The sequence below is a fragment of the Pygocentrus nattereri genome, chromosome 18, assembly GCF_015220715.1.
Source record: "Pygocentrus nattereri isolate fPygNat1 chromosome 18, fPygNat1.pri, whole genome shotgun sequence".
Classification (NCBI taxonomy): Eukaryota; Metazoa; Chordata; class Actinopteri; order Characiformes; family Serrasalmidae; genus Pygocentrus; species Pygocentrus nattereri.
The window spans coordinates 24,847,103-24,861,497 of record NC_051228.1 but is presented as its reverse complement, the minus strand read 5'-3'; the positions used below and the strand labels follow the sequence as shown (position 1 = coordinate 24,861,497).

At 39.4% G+C, this 14,395-nt stretch overlaps 1 protein-coding gene across 7 annotated transcripts in view; it reads left to right on the top strand.

Moving 5' to 3' along the window:
• Positions 1-14,395, top strand: part of tjp2a (tight junction protein 2a (zona occludens 2)) — a 51,229-nt gene that overhangs the window by 34,483 nt on the left and 2,351 nt on the right. For 5 of the 7 annotated variants that reach the window (XM_017700244.2, XM_017700241.2, XM_017700245.2 and 2 more), the window contains 17 exons: positions 3,323-3,426; positions 3,593-3,746; positions 5,019-5,130; positions 5,483-5,598; positions 5,745-5,850; positions 6,478-6,628; positions 6,781-6,889; positions 7,568-7,787; positions 8,854-9,038; positions 9,620-9,715; positions 9,835-9,914; positions 10,205-10,415; positions 10,542-10,642; positions 10,733-10,954; positions 13,192-13,287; positions 13,453-13,731; positions 14,198-14,280. In XM_017700244.2, the coding sequence (XP_017555733.1) occupies positions 3,323-3,426; positions 3,593-3,746; positions 5,019-5,130; positions 5,483-5,598; positions 5,745-5,850; positions 6,478-6,628; positions 6,781-6,889; positions 7,568-7,787; positions 8,854-9,038; positions 9,620-9,715; positions 9,835-9,914; positions 10,205-10,415; positions 10,542-10,642; positions 10,733-10,954; positions 13,192-13,287; positions 13,453-13,731; positions 14,198-14,280 (2,425 nt within the window). The remainder of the gene's footprint in view (positions 1-3,322; positions 3,427-3,592; positions 3,747-5,018; positions 5,131-5,482; positions 5,599-5,744; positions 5,851-6,477; positions 6,629-6,780; positions 6,890-7,567; positions 7,788-8,853; positions 9,039-9,619; positions 9,716-9,834; positions 9,915-10,204; positions 10,416-10,541; positions 10,643-10,732; positions 10,955-13,191; positions 13,288-13,452; positions 13,732-14,197; positions 14,281-14,395) is intronic. The other 2 variants (XM_017700242.2, XM_037547527.1) reach the window with 1 other exon arrangement.

Below are 14,395 nucleotides of genomic sequence, written 5' to 3'. Positions count from 1 at the left end.
ACCCCATCACATACAATAAAGACCAAATGTGTGTAAGCAAGATAGATTTTTTTTTTTTTTTTTTTTTTTTTTTTTTTTTTTTTTTCTCTCTCTCTCTCTCTCTCTCTCTCTCTCTCTCTCTCTCTCTCTCTCTCTCTCCATAGTTACCAAAAAGGTGTACAGTTAGGTCTGTTCGAAAACAACAAGCACAACTGATCTAAAGACACCCAGTTTATTTTTTCCAAAGTTTTGTTTTGTTTTATATTGGTTTGCAAGGCCTTTTTATGAGAGACGTTCTCACACTTTTAGGTCTATTCGAACAGGATTTTTTTTTTTTTACATGGGGAGATGGGGTAGAACGATTTTACCTCAAAAAGTCTGTAATGTTGCCATAGAAATTCCATACATGACACGTTTGGCTGTTTACAAGTAGAACACATCAAACTAGAGGTCTTAAAGGGCCTATATCAAGTAAAACTAAATTTACTTGAAGTAATAACTAAATCTTGGCAAAATTTCAAATAGTGCCATTCACTACCCAGTCCATACAATCCACTTATGGAAACAGAACAGTCCATTTTGAATGTATCGCTTCAGTGAGGTCACAAAAAACTCTTTTACCGTGATGTACCTATTAAGCCTACAGAAGTTTAGCCCTGCCTATTCATCTTGAGGGTTCTAGGGAGTGTTTCAGCTCTAAGAGTTTTTCAAATGAGGCACAATACACAACAGCCAATCAGAATGGAGCAAACTGGGGCTCCACAAGCTTTGGAATTATCATCAGGGTATGGGGATTTTGATCCTACAGCTCAAGATGAATAGGCAGGGCCCAAGGACAAGAGATCAAAGCCAGTCGTACCCTGTTGGACACCCTGACACATCTCTGGTTGGGTAGGATGGCTCCTCGGTCTCCTCTATCGTCTAGAGCAATGTTAGTCAGCGCAGGCATCTGTTCTCTGATGCTGACGTAACAGAACTGCTGGTTGGTGCTTTCCTCCGAGCACATTCAGCTGTCGTTGATGATGTTGCTTTAGCAGCAGCTCGAAAAGATGCGGTGGCTCTCTTTAGATGACTTGCAGGAAGCCTGTGCTAGCTTTGGCCATCCTAGCACTGGAGGTATCATGTGATTAGGGGAGTCCTAACTAGTGCGTGGGAAAACAAAGAATGGCACAAATATAATTTATTTTATATATATATATATACAGTGCCCTCCATAATTATTGGCACCCCTGGTTAAGATGTGTTCTTTAGCTTCTAATAAATTGAGGGTTTTTTTAAATAATATAGGACCACGATGGAAAAAAGAGCAAAATCCAACCTTTATCTCAAATGCATTTATTCAGTAGGAAAAAAATCCCACATTAAGAAATAATTGTTTAACATCAAATAATGTGTGCCACAATTATTAGCACCCCTGATGTTAATACTTTGTACAACCCCCCTTTGCCAACAAAACAGCACCTAATCTTCTCCTATAATGTTTCACAAGATGGGAGAACACAGAAAGAGGTATCTTCGACCATTCCTCTTTGCACAATCTCTCTAAATCATCCAGCGACCTGGGTCCTCTCCTCTGCACTCTCCTCTTCAGCTCACCCCACAGGTTTTCAATGGGGTTAAGGTCTGGGGACTGAGATGGCCATGGGAGGAGCTTGATTCTGTGTGTGGTCAACCATTTCTGTGTAGATCTTGCCATATGTTTAGGGTCATTATCTTGCTGAAAGACCCAGTGACGACCCATCTTCAGCTTTCGGGCAGAAGCCACCAGATTTTGTTTTAAAATGTCCTGGTATTTCAAAGCATTCATGATGCCATGCACCCTAACAAGGTTCCCTGGGCCTTTGGAAGAAAAGCAGGCCCACAGCATCACTGATCCTCCCCCGTATTTCACAGTGGGCATGAGGTGCTTTTCTGCATACTCAGCTCTTGTGTTACGCCAGACCCACTTACAGCATTTGTTGCCAAAAAGCTCTATCTTTGTTTCATCTGACCAAAGCACACGGTCCCAGTTGAAGTCCCAGTACTGCTTAGCAAACTCCAAACGTTTACGTTTATGATTGTGAGTGAGAAAAGGTTTTTTCCGTGCATGCCTCCCAAACAGCTTGTTGGCGTGTAGATAGCGTCTGATGGTTGTTTTGGAGACTTCGTGACCCCAAGATGCTACCATTTGTTGCAGTTCCGTAACAGTGAGCTTTGGAGAACTTTTTATTTCTCTTATCATTCTCCTCACTGTGCGTGGTGGCAAAATAAACTTGCGTCCTCGTCCAGACTTGTTTACCACTGTTCCAGTTGTTTTAAACTTCTTAATAATTCCTCTGACAGTAGATACGGACAGGTGTAGGTGAGTGGCTATTTTCTTGTAGCCATTGCCTGACCTGTGAAGGTCAACACACATCTGCCTTACTTGAATGCTATGTTCCTTTGTCTTTCCCATGTTGAAGAGAAATGGCCTCTGTGTCACGTCATAATTATACCCCAGGGAAACAGGAAGTTGTGAATTGCTAATTAAATGTTCCTACATACTTTGATTAACTTCGTAAACTACTGTAGAAGTGACAGAAATTCTTTAATTACATTTATTTCCTAAGAATTGTTAGGGGTGCCAATAATTGTGGAACAGGTGATTTTATGAAGAAAAATTATTTCTTAGTCAGGGATTTTATTTTCCCCCTAAAACTCTACTTGAGTTAAAGGTTACATTTTTCTACAATTTTCAGTGTGACAGTATGTTTCCACAATAAAAACTGAATTTATTTTAAGGCTTTTGACACATCTTAACCAGGGGTGCCAATAATTATGGAGGGCACTGTATGTGTGTATATATATATATATATATATATATATATATATATATATATATATATATATATATATACATAATAATGCACACAAATATAGCAAGAACTTTTCCACAGGATACGATAGAATAATTACTGACATAACAGTTCATAGGATTAATATAAACTGGGGTAATTGTCATTCAATAGAAGGTAAAAGATGCTGAAGTCATTACTGATGCAAGAGTATGCAGCCCATTAAAGTTACTGACATGGCAGATTTAGATGGAACTAAAATCACTGAGAAACCCAATTAATTCCTCATTTACGTTTCATGGGTGAGTCTGATGAGAGCTACAATAGAACTCTGCAGGACAGCCATCAGAAGATAAACTCATTGAGTTTAGAATTTTTTGCTTGTTTGTTTTAACACGTAATTTACTGCCATGCTTGTGGCTTTTTAATTCATGACCTCAAGCTGTTTCTATATAAACTGCAAGATACCTACTTTAATATTACAAACACATCACTCATGTACTCTGTTTCTCCTTTTCTCCTTGCCCCAGAATATGGTCTGCGCTTGGGCAGTCAGCTCTTCATTAAAGAGATGACCAGCACAGGACTGGCCTCTAAAGCTGGAAACCTGCAGGAAGGAGACATCATTCTAAAGGTCATTATCAGAAAAGGGGCCAACCTCCTGAGTGAAAATGGGAGGATTCTCAGTCTGTCCACAGAACGTCTTGTGCATGAATTCAGCTAAAACATATAATAATAATAATAATAATAATAATAATAATAATAATAATAATAATAATGGTATAATGCATCTTTCTCAGATCAACGGTACAGTCACAGAGAACTTGTCTCTGAGTGATGCAGGAAAGCTGATTGAGAAATCTCGAGGGAAGCTGCAGCTGGTGGTGCAGAGGGACCGCCGGCAGATTCTCGTCCGGATGCCACCAATGGCTGACAGTGATTCAGAACTGGATGGTGAGTCAAGCTAATTAAGTCATATATGGCCTATTTAAAGGGGACGCTTTTTTCAAAATTTCTGCATAATTTTCTCTTTGAAATTCTGAGTGATCTGAAATGCATTAAAAAGAAACGGAACAACTCGTCTCTACAGTGGTAGAAACCAGGGGTCAAAATGTAAACAACATAAACATAGCCTTTATTTCCTATCCAAAACAACCTGTAAACCTACACATGTCTTTTTGTGGGTGTTTATATCTAATGCTGACAATGCTAAAATAGTAAAACATCTGAAAAAAAGGCTTCTTTTCTGTCTATTTTGCCTCATAAAACTCTGCCTATACCTCTGCACTAGGAACAGATTTTAATGTGTCAGGCCTCAGGAAGGATATTAATAACTATTTCATGAAATAACTCTCTTTGAGTGAGCTTTTAGAGAAGTTAAACACTTTAGATGTCTGGTTCCTATCATCACCACTGTGAACAGTTCAGACTCTGCAGGTTTCTTTAAAATGGAGCATTTCACATCAAACTTTTTTTTATTTATTTAAATACAAACTCAATATAAGCTCAACCGTGTCTCTGTAACTACCTGCCACTATAATCCTGGGCCAAGATGCTGCAATATTGTTTTATAAATTATTAAATTAATGTTAATAAACAAATTTATTAGCAGTGAAAATAATCAGAACTATTGAGATGATACTGATGTAAGACATTTTTATAGCTAAATAGCGTAGAGCTGGTTACTGGACCTGTGTGACTAGAGGCCTTATCATCTAGACAGACTGACCCACTTTACTGATTTCAAAGAGGAGAGGGAGAGGTCCAGTCCATGGCTTTGGCAGAATTATGTACACCCCTCATAATCCAAATAGTGGAGAGCAGAAAAAATCTGATGTTGTTATTATTAGTATGGCATGGCCTATATTTGGTAGAAGAGGGTTTCTTGCTACATTTCTGATACAATTTGTCTGATCTTGTCTCTATTGAAGTGCAGAAAGTAACATAATAAAGAACTATACAAGTTAAAATGTTTTAGAATTGAATTACTGGATGTTAAGAGAAGGAATTGTTTAAGATCTCAGTTTAATTTTAGGGTTTTCTGTGGGATTTGTCGTTGGAGAGCAAGAATGTTTACATCCAGTGTTGTAGTATAATTGCTGGATTTAATGTTTTTAGCATGCTGGGGAAAACAGTAAAGTCTGCAGTTCTTTGATACAGCAGAACTAACAGTGGTCAGCTCTTTTGTAGTTACTGTCTAATAAGACATTTTGCTTATTTTCACAGATATTTCTGAGATTGAGTCATATCGTTCATACTCACCTCAGGACGACAGACGAGGGCACCACTCCGATCTTTCATCTCACTCCTCCAACGAGAGGCTACGGGAAAAACCCAGGTGACCAACCTCATAAAAACCTTTTGACCTTCTGAGGATGCAGCAGTGCCGCTAAGGATTTACTGTATACTGTTATGGATAAACCTTGGGCTGGGATTAAATCTTAAATCTTATATGGTTATATGGTTACATGGTTCCATTTATGGAAAACTGTGTAACACCAGAGACTCTTCCAAAAGCATCTTGGTGTAACAGGTTATGGTAAAAAGGGCAACAGTCAGATGAATCACCAGGATTGTGTCCATGTTTTTGATGATCCTTTAAGCCATTTGTTGCGACAAAGTGCAATGTCCTTATCATTAATGAAAAAAAAGTTGTTTTTTGAGGTAATGAGAGATTGTGGTAATTGCAGGGATGAGCCTCCAAACAGGCTGGCTAAGATGGGTGCAAAGCCAACACCATTCAAAGTAGCTCCTGATGACCTGCCACCCCCTCCACCAGAGGAGCCTGAAGTTGTGGAACCTCCAGGTACACAGTGCCAGTAGACTGTCCTGCATTCTAGGGTTTGGGAAGTCTATCTTCAATATGTTACACTAATAGACTAAGTACATTTGTCCACGTTTTTCGATTGATGTGAAAGGCATTTTAAGAATGTCGGAATTGCGTTTCATCAGCAGCTCCAGTGGTCAGTGCTGCTCCAAAAATAAGCGTTCCACCTAAACCCAAAGCTGTTCCAAAGGTGCCACTTCGACCAAGCCCAGAGGACCTGGAGATATATGGGTTTGTTAGATTTTTGTCTTTTGTCAATATTTTACTTCTTAGTTTTACTAATCAGACTTGAATTCAAAGCTGCAGAAATTTTGTACAAATTCAGTTTTGGACTGTGAAAATTTCTTGATTTAAAACCAATTGCTCAATTAAAAAAAAATGAATTGTTTAAAACCTATGTTCTGAATGAATCTTCTTAAATCACTTTCATGAGCAACACTGAATGAAAAAAACCCACAACCATAGTTATAGATTTTATGTATAAAAAGTTTGCTGTTATAAATTACATGTATATGATTAATCGTCAAAATAATCACTAGATTACTCAATTACTAGAACAGCTGTTAGTGACAGCCCTAATTTGGTTTATGTTAAAATATTAACTTCTTAAATGGTAAGTCCAAACATGTTGGCCCAAACCTTAATTTAACACACTATAAACAATTTACATTTATTACATTAACATTCATGCAGTAGTTACTAAATGATGAGTCTTGAAATTATTAACTGATTAATAAGCCTGCAGCGTAAGGCTTTGATGAACTCTGACAGAAAGCCATGACAAACAGCTTTTGCCACTTTTCTCCGGTTTAACTTCAGTGGAAATGTTTAATTGAGGAAAATGTTTCATCTTTTCAGGCCCAACACAGTGATGATGCGCTTCCAGAAGGGTGACAGTGTTGGGCTGAGACTGGCAGGGGGTAATGACGTAGGTATTTTCATTGCGGGCGTACAAGAAGACAGTCCTGCGGAGGTGGAGGGTCTGCGCACTGGAGATCAAATTGTGAAGGTAAAAAAACACTGATACTTTAACCTTGTAGTCTGTTGTTGTTTTTGTTTTTTGTTTTTTGTTTTTGTTTTTTTTTTGCACTAATTTTGTCTTCCAGCAGTCGTGTAAGAACTGATGTCCATCTGAGTGGCTTTATGATTCCTGTTCTGCAGGTGAATAATATGGACTTCAGGGGCATGGTGAGAGAGGATGCAGTGCTGTACCTGCTGGAGATTCCTAAAGGAGAGGACGTCACTATCCTGGCACAAAGCAAAACTGACGGTACAATTGTTTTTTTGTTTTTTGTTTTTTAAATCCTAATTTTACTATAGCTTTACTCTTACGTAGGTCCTGCCCACACACATCCAGATATTTTTGAAAATGTCATTTCAACTCTGCTGGGTTGGCTTGCTCATGTGAGCTTTTGTGTAAATATATTTGTTTGCATCTTTGTGAGAATGGGGAGTTTTTTTCGCAAATGCTGTTGGTGTAGATTAATTAATTTATTTATTTTGGAAATAGAGAAAAACACTTTAAAAAATATTTGTATATGTGTGGTTGAAGCTTTTGTGTCACTATTCAATACTCAACACATTCAGCAACGTCCAACCATGTAGAACTTTCTACAGGGGAAATGCATCACATTGGATTTAGTACTGTAATAGGGAACTTATTGTTTGTAAGCTGGAGATATTTTATCTTGATTACTATATTATGATTTTATGTTTGTTCTTGTTGGGGGGAAAACACTATTGCCATATTGACAAATATTCATGTCTTGACAAATTAACAGACACACACAGTATCGTTATTGAAAGTTTATCAACTGCACTTGATTAATTGCTGTGCTTGTTTTAATGAACGATGAGTGAGAAATAATTCATCTAAATTACACCATGCTTTTGTTGTGTACTTCTAAGGGTTAACTTGGTCTTATAAAAACATCCCCTTTTTTTGCAGTATATGCTGACATTCTGGCATCAGGCCGAGGTGATAACTTCTTCATCCGAACCCATTTCGACCATGAAAAAGATGCCCCTCAGAGCCTGGCATTTGGCAGGGGAGAGATATTTAAGGTGGTGGACACGCTGTATGACGGCAAATTAGGCAGCTGGCTGGCAATCCGCACAGATAAAGATAACCAGCTACTGGAGAAGGGCATCATCCCCAGCAAGAGCAGGTGTGTGTGTGTGTGTGTGTACATCTGTGATGTACATTTGTGTGTTTGTTGGTCATTGTTAGAAAAATGCTGCAGAGATTGCACTGTATCTCATCCATCATAAAGAATACAACATATATGTTAATCATTGCAATTATGGCCATTGGAATTCTTTTTTTTTGGCTGCAATATTCATACGAGCCCTTTAACCAATCAGTGTTTTTTTTTTCCTGTGTGCTGTCAAGTACAGTCGCAGATGAGTCAATTATTTTTACCCAAATATCACCAGTGCTTTTTAATATATTGCAAGGCATATTGCTATCAAAATATTTAGCAGTGTAATGCAGTTCAAATAGCCATAATAAGGAAAATGGCTGTTTGGAAGAGGTGATGCTTCCTTTACCCATAAAACCGAATGGTATTTAAAATTTAGATTTGTGTGCCTTTTGATTAAATTTTTTCTTGATTAAATATATTAAATGTTTTGCATCTTCACACAGCAACTATGAAACTGTGGCTTGCTGATCTGATATATTTAAACTTCACTTTAACACATTAACATAACTACACCATAAACGGCATGGCAGATGTCATATGCTCTCATGAGTGGACAAATTTTCTTCAGTAATGTAACTGTCATGTTAACGTTACTGTTAATTGTCCTGACATGTCATACTCTGACAGCTCGTGTCACGTGATGTCCATTTAGCCATGGTGACATTAGATATTATGACACATCTCATGACAATTAACAGTAATGCTAACATGACGCTTTTATATTACTGGACATTGTCATGGCATGGTTATGTCAGTGTTATGTAGCAAGGTTCAAGTAAAGCGTTATCATTTAAACACAGAGAAGATTCTTCAAAACATCCACAGAACTCATCAGAACTCATTTGCATTCTGCAACCTTTTGGGACTATTGCAGAGGCTAGTATCACGATAACTGTTAACAAACCATATACATTACATCCCTGATCTAGTATAGTAGATCTAGTATAACCTTTTTTTTTACTGTGACAGTCACAACGTTCTGCCTGTTTTGATGTAGTGTTGACTGTGGTGTGCTAACTTGCGCTAACAGGGCTGAACAGATGGCCAATGTGCAGAATGCCCAAAAAGGAGCAGGCAACGACAGAGGAGATTTCTGGAGGCTGAGAGGTCAAAGGGCAGGCAAAAAGAAGGACCTCCGCAAGAGCAGAGAGGACCTGACTGCCAACCCGGTGACCACACGTTTTCCAGCGTATGAGAGGGTGGTGCTGCGAGAGGGTATGGCACCTATAAAGTAGTTTCTTATATGATAATATATTGTGTAATATATTGTGAAAATATATTGTGTCCAAAAGTTTGTAGACACCTGCTTATCAGTGTTTCCATTCAGTTTTGTGCAAATTGTCGATACATTCCTGTGAGGATTTGATTGTGTTTAGCAACAAAAGCATTAGTGAGGTCAGGTACTGTTTGATGATTAATTCTAGATCACTCCAACAGCAATTCCACTTGTTTACTGCCCAGTACTGGTAGCCTTTTACCCCTCTAGCCAGCAGCTGGCTTTGGGCATGGTGACCTTAGACTCATATTTTGTCATTCTGTTAGCAGCGTTTTCCTATGGAGATTGTGCTTGCCTCATTTCCCTGATGTCCACGTCACCTATTTTATGTTCTTTTGAAGTTATAGTTAATGCTGTGTTTGCAATAGCTGTACCTTAGAATAGATGAAAGGGTGTCTAAATAGAATAGCTGTACCCTAGAATAGCTGAATGGGTGTCTAAAAGCTTTTGGACATGCCACACAAGTCCATGAATTGTATTTTTTTTTTTTAATAACACTGCTGTCTCTCCTGCTCTGCAGCTGGGTTCAGAAGGCCTGTGGTTATTTTTGGGCCGATCGCAGATGTGGCCAACGAGAAATTAGCTAATGATATGCCGGAGGAGTTTGTTATTGCAAGTGAGTGCTAAGTGATATGATAACACTTACTGTCTTTTGGTGCATCTATGCTGGGGAGGGTCATTGCATTGGGGAGGGGTATATGCTCTGCTAATTACTGTTTGTGCACATGTTTACAGAGACAGAACCCAAAGATGCAGGCTCAGAGAAATCCTCAGGAGTGGTGAGACTGAACACTATCCGGCAGATCATCGAACAGGTTAAGTTCACCTTTCTTACAAGCCTTTAGTTTTCTCATTCTGTAAAGCAGTGGTTATCATTCCTCCTCCTTGTAATCTGATTTCCTCAGTTTAGTTCAACCTGCATCTAACATGCTGCCCCCCATACCTAACAGTAATGCATCTGATCCAGTCAACCATTGACTACTGTAGAGGATAAATACATGGAGCTGGATGGAGCTAAGAATGTCCATCTCCAGGACTAGGGTTGGTGATGACTGCTCTAAAGAGTACTGAAAATGACAGAATTCTCTTCTGATCTCTTTCTCAGGATGTGCATGCTTTGCTCGATGTCACCCCTAAGGCTGTGGACACCTTGAACTACACACAGTGGTACCCCATCGTAGTCTTCCTCAACCCGGACAGCAAACAGGGTGTGAAGACTATGAGAAATCGTTTAATACCTGGCTCTAACCGCAGCTCCCGCAAACTCTACGAGCAAGCTGTAAAACTCAGAAAGACATGCTCGCATCTTTTCACTGGTCAGTCTTAAGAAACCTTAAAACAGCAACTAACAAACTGTAACATAAGCAGTTACAATGCTAATAAGAGACCGACATAAACTTGGACGCACTGTTAAGCTTTTTTCCTATCATTTTTCTTTGCAGCTACAGTGGATCTTACCTCAGCTCATGATGCATGGTATGGAAGTCTGAAAGAAGCCATCCATGAACAGCAGAACAGAGCTGTGTGGGTCTGTGAAGGCAAGGTAAGAGACAAAGCACACTTACTGCACAGACATCTACATGATTCATTTGTAATTTTCACATATAATAAATAACTTTCCATCACCGTTTAGCTGGATGGCTCTGAGGAGGACGTGGACCTTCATGATGACCGCATGTCTTACCTGTCTGCAATGAGCGCGGACTACCTTAGTATGGACAGCCGTCTGACCAGCGATTATGATGACACAGCAGATGAGGGAGGAGCCTACACAGATAACGAGCTGGACGAGCTCACAGATGAGCCGCAGGTGCCTGGGATCGGCCGCTCCTCAGAGCCAGTGCTGCCTGATGAGGTGAGACCGTAATAGGCAGACAGTAACATTTAGTTAATTAATATAATGGCATTACTTTCATGCTGGAAATTGCTGAAATGTGGATGTGGACAAAAGCCCATGTGTTTATGCAGCAAAATCAAAGCTAAAATACAAGGCCAACTTAAATAATAACAAGGTACGAAGAAAATAGGCGAGGTAGCGAAGCAGAACTGAACATTTAAAGGTACAGACCACAGCAAAACCATGCATGCACAATAATAAGAGGAGATGATACCAATCCCAAAACAAGACACCCATGATGACATGGAAGTGGGGACAGAATTTTCCATGACACTTTCCTTGAACCTGCATACCTGTTTGCTGGCAGTAAAATTAATGAGTGTACAGAAATGAAAAATAAAGTCTTCTTTGCATGTAGAGCAATGCAAAGTGGCATTTTACTGGATTCTGTTTTCAAAAGTATGTGAACACCCCTTCAAATTAGTGAATTCAGTTCAGCAGATTTAGGCCCCACAACTTGTATAATTTCCTTTGAAAAGCATCGCTAATGGAATGGAAGGCACTGTAGCAGGCACGGGTCACCAAGTCACTTCCATGCAAGAGACAGCTTGTAGCTGTCTTGAGGTTCATCCAGTGCCTTTGTGATGAGATGGCATGATCCAAAACTGATTGTTCATCACCAGTACTTGACCTCACTAATGCTATATACAATAAAGTCCTCACAGCAATGTTCCAATTTCTAGTGTAAAGGTTTCCCAGAAGATTAGAAGCTGTTACTGCTGCAATGCTGCAAAACAGAGAAAAATTCTCTGTTGATATCTTTGTTTTCAGAAGAAATGTTGCATTACTGTGTGTTTTTATATATAGACTGGATGACGAGCATTTTTTGCTTTCATTCTATTATTATGAGCTATTGCTTCAATGTTAGTCAGTCATTGTTCTGGAATTCTAAGTAGTCAAGCCCTGCCAATGCTGCTCTCTGCAGGGCACATGTGGAACTGCAGTCAAATGTAAAAGACCTCCAAGTATAGGGGCACATCAAACTCACTGGTTACACATTTGTGCTTTGTGTTTTTGTGGGTTTGTGTGAGGTTCTCTCTAACTCAGTTGCTAAGAGATATTTGTGTGAAAAATCAGCCTGAGCACATTCATTGGTCACTCGTACATTTGCTAATTTACTTGAAATGAAAGCTTGGGGCCTGTCTTACTTCAAGGGCTCCAGTTTCACAAAACCTAACACATGCAGCCATGATTAACTCTGTTACGATGGTGGTTGACAACTTTTAACCTGTTAACTTGGCTTTGGATATTTGGGCTGTGATGCTTGTGCACATGAAAGCATGATGTTTATGGCAAACAGCCAATGAGGAGACATCAGGTGTAATTTTGAAAGCAGTGTAAAATCACACTATGTACATCTGTAGAAAGGGAAGCTTTTACAATAGTATAAAGTCCATACATTTCCATGATTAACTCTGTTACGATGGTGGTTGACAACTTTTAACCTGTTAACTTGGCTTTGGATATTTGGGCTGTGATGCTTGTGCACATGAAAGCATGATGTTTATGGCAAACAGCCAATGAGGAGACATCAGGTGTAATTTTGAAAGCAGTGTAAAATCACACTATGTACATCTGTAGAAAGGGAAGCTTTTACAATAGTATAAAGTCCATACATTTCCACTGTGTTAGTGCTTACTGGAGTGGTGCTTTAAACTGCTTTATATTCTTTATATCTATATAGTATGATTTGCTTTCTCTGCTAAAAAGAGATTTTTCATATGGCTGATTCCACAAACATCACAAAGAAGAAAAGAAAATCATGGGGGTTCACCTCCATCAGAAGTCTGTCCCTGATTAATCCAAGAGCTGTTTATGATCCCTAATCCTGAACTTCATCTGCCCTCAGCAGGTTAAGTGTGCAATAGAAGTTGCCATGGTGTTGTAGTTAGGTAAAAATATCCACTGTCATGAGAGAAAATCCAGGGTTGATTTAGATTAAACAAAGCTTAGTTATCTGGCTAAGCAAGAAATCTTTGTTAGACAGTCCTCCAGTTTAATAAAATGTAACTTATAAAACCACTGAGAGAAACTTTATTAGGCACAAAAAAGCATTTGGTTTGGTTTGCATAGTAGCCTGTGCTGTACACATAGAACAACTACATATTAAATTACATCACTTTTGAGTTGCTGTTGTTTGTATATGTGTGGATTGGCCTCCTGACCCTTATCCCTCCTGCCGTCTCCTTTTGCAGAAACCCGCCCCTGTGCCCCGTATGAAACGGGCTGGCAGCAAAGAGGTGCTGCGAGACTCCAGTCCCCCTCCTTCCTTTGTCCCAGAACCCCCCAAGGTAACCCCACCCTCCCTTATACCCTCCCTTATACTTTTTTTTTTTTTTTTTTTTTTTTTTTTAAATCTTTACCTGTTGGTTCAGTATTCAGCTTCCAATACTTTGTTTGCTGTTAGCTTTGTAGTCTTTTCCTACAGCACTGAAAACTTTACGTGATTCTTCCAGGTCAGGTCTCAAACCCGCGGCAGTGATTCTAGAAGTTTTGACTCTCACTCCAGTAGCACAGTGAGCAGCGATGCTCCCATCAGCTCTAAACCCCTTCCGCCGCCCGTGGCCCTGAAGCCCAGCTTCTCCGCCCGACCTGTCCCGCCTCAGGGACCTATCTCAGAGGCAGATGATCCAGCTAACCGCTCGTTCATGGGAAAGGTGAAGGCTTTTGAGCAGATGGACCACCTGGCCCGAGCGCAGAGGATGTTGGAGTTGCAGGAGGCTGAGCATGCACGGGTTAGTCTCTCAGTCTTTCTCTCTCTCACTCTCACGCTCTCTCTCTCTCTCTCTCTCACTCTCACTCTCTCACTCTCTTGGGTCTTGAGTGATCTGATCATAAGAGGATAGCACTGAGTACAAGTGCTCACAGGCTCAGATGCATTGACATCCAATCACTCAAGCCCCCCATATAGTGGCAAGCAAAACTTTGATTTTATTTGAAAATAAATCACAATAAATGTGCACATCCTCTACAGTGAACACACTTAAATATAACATTTTGCTTCAAATGCACAGTTAATGTAATCAGTATAATTAAAACGTGACTCTGCAGCAAAATTAATCTAATCAAATTGCACAGAAATTTGAGATTTTGTAATGCATTGATTTGTTTCCTAAAATATGAATAGATTTGAATTATGAGGTCAGAGATTTGCACACTTGATGTAGTCCATTACTGGAAATCCTCTTCTTCTGTCTGCAGCTCGAAATCTCTCAGAAGCATCCAGATATTTATGCAGTCCCTATGAAACCAAAGCCCAATCAAAACAGACCTCAGCCTATTGGGTGAGTTAAATCTTATTTTATATGCTTACAATTAATACAGCATATGTACTCACAAATGAATCATTATGAATTTTAAAGTGTCTTTGCTTGACTGTCAGTTTCGTACACCTCTTAT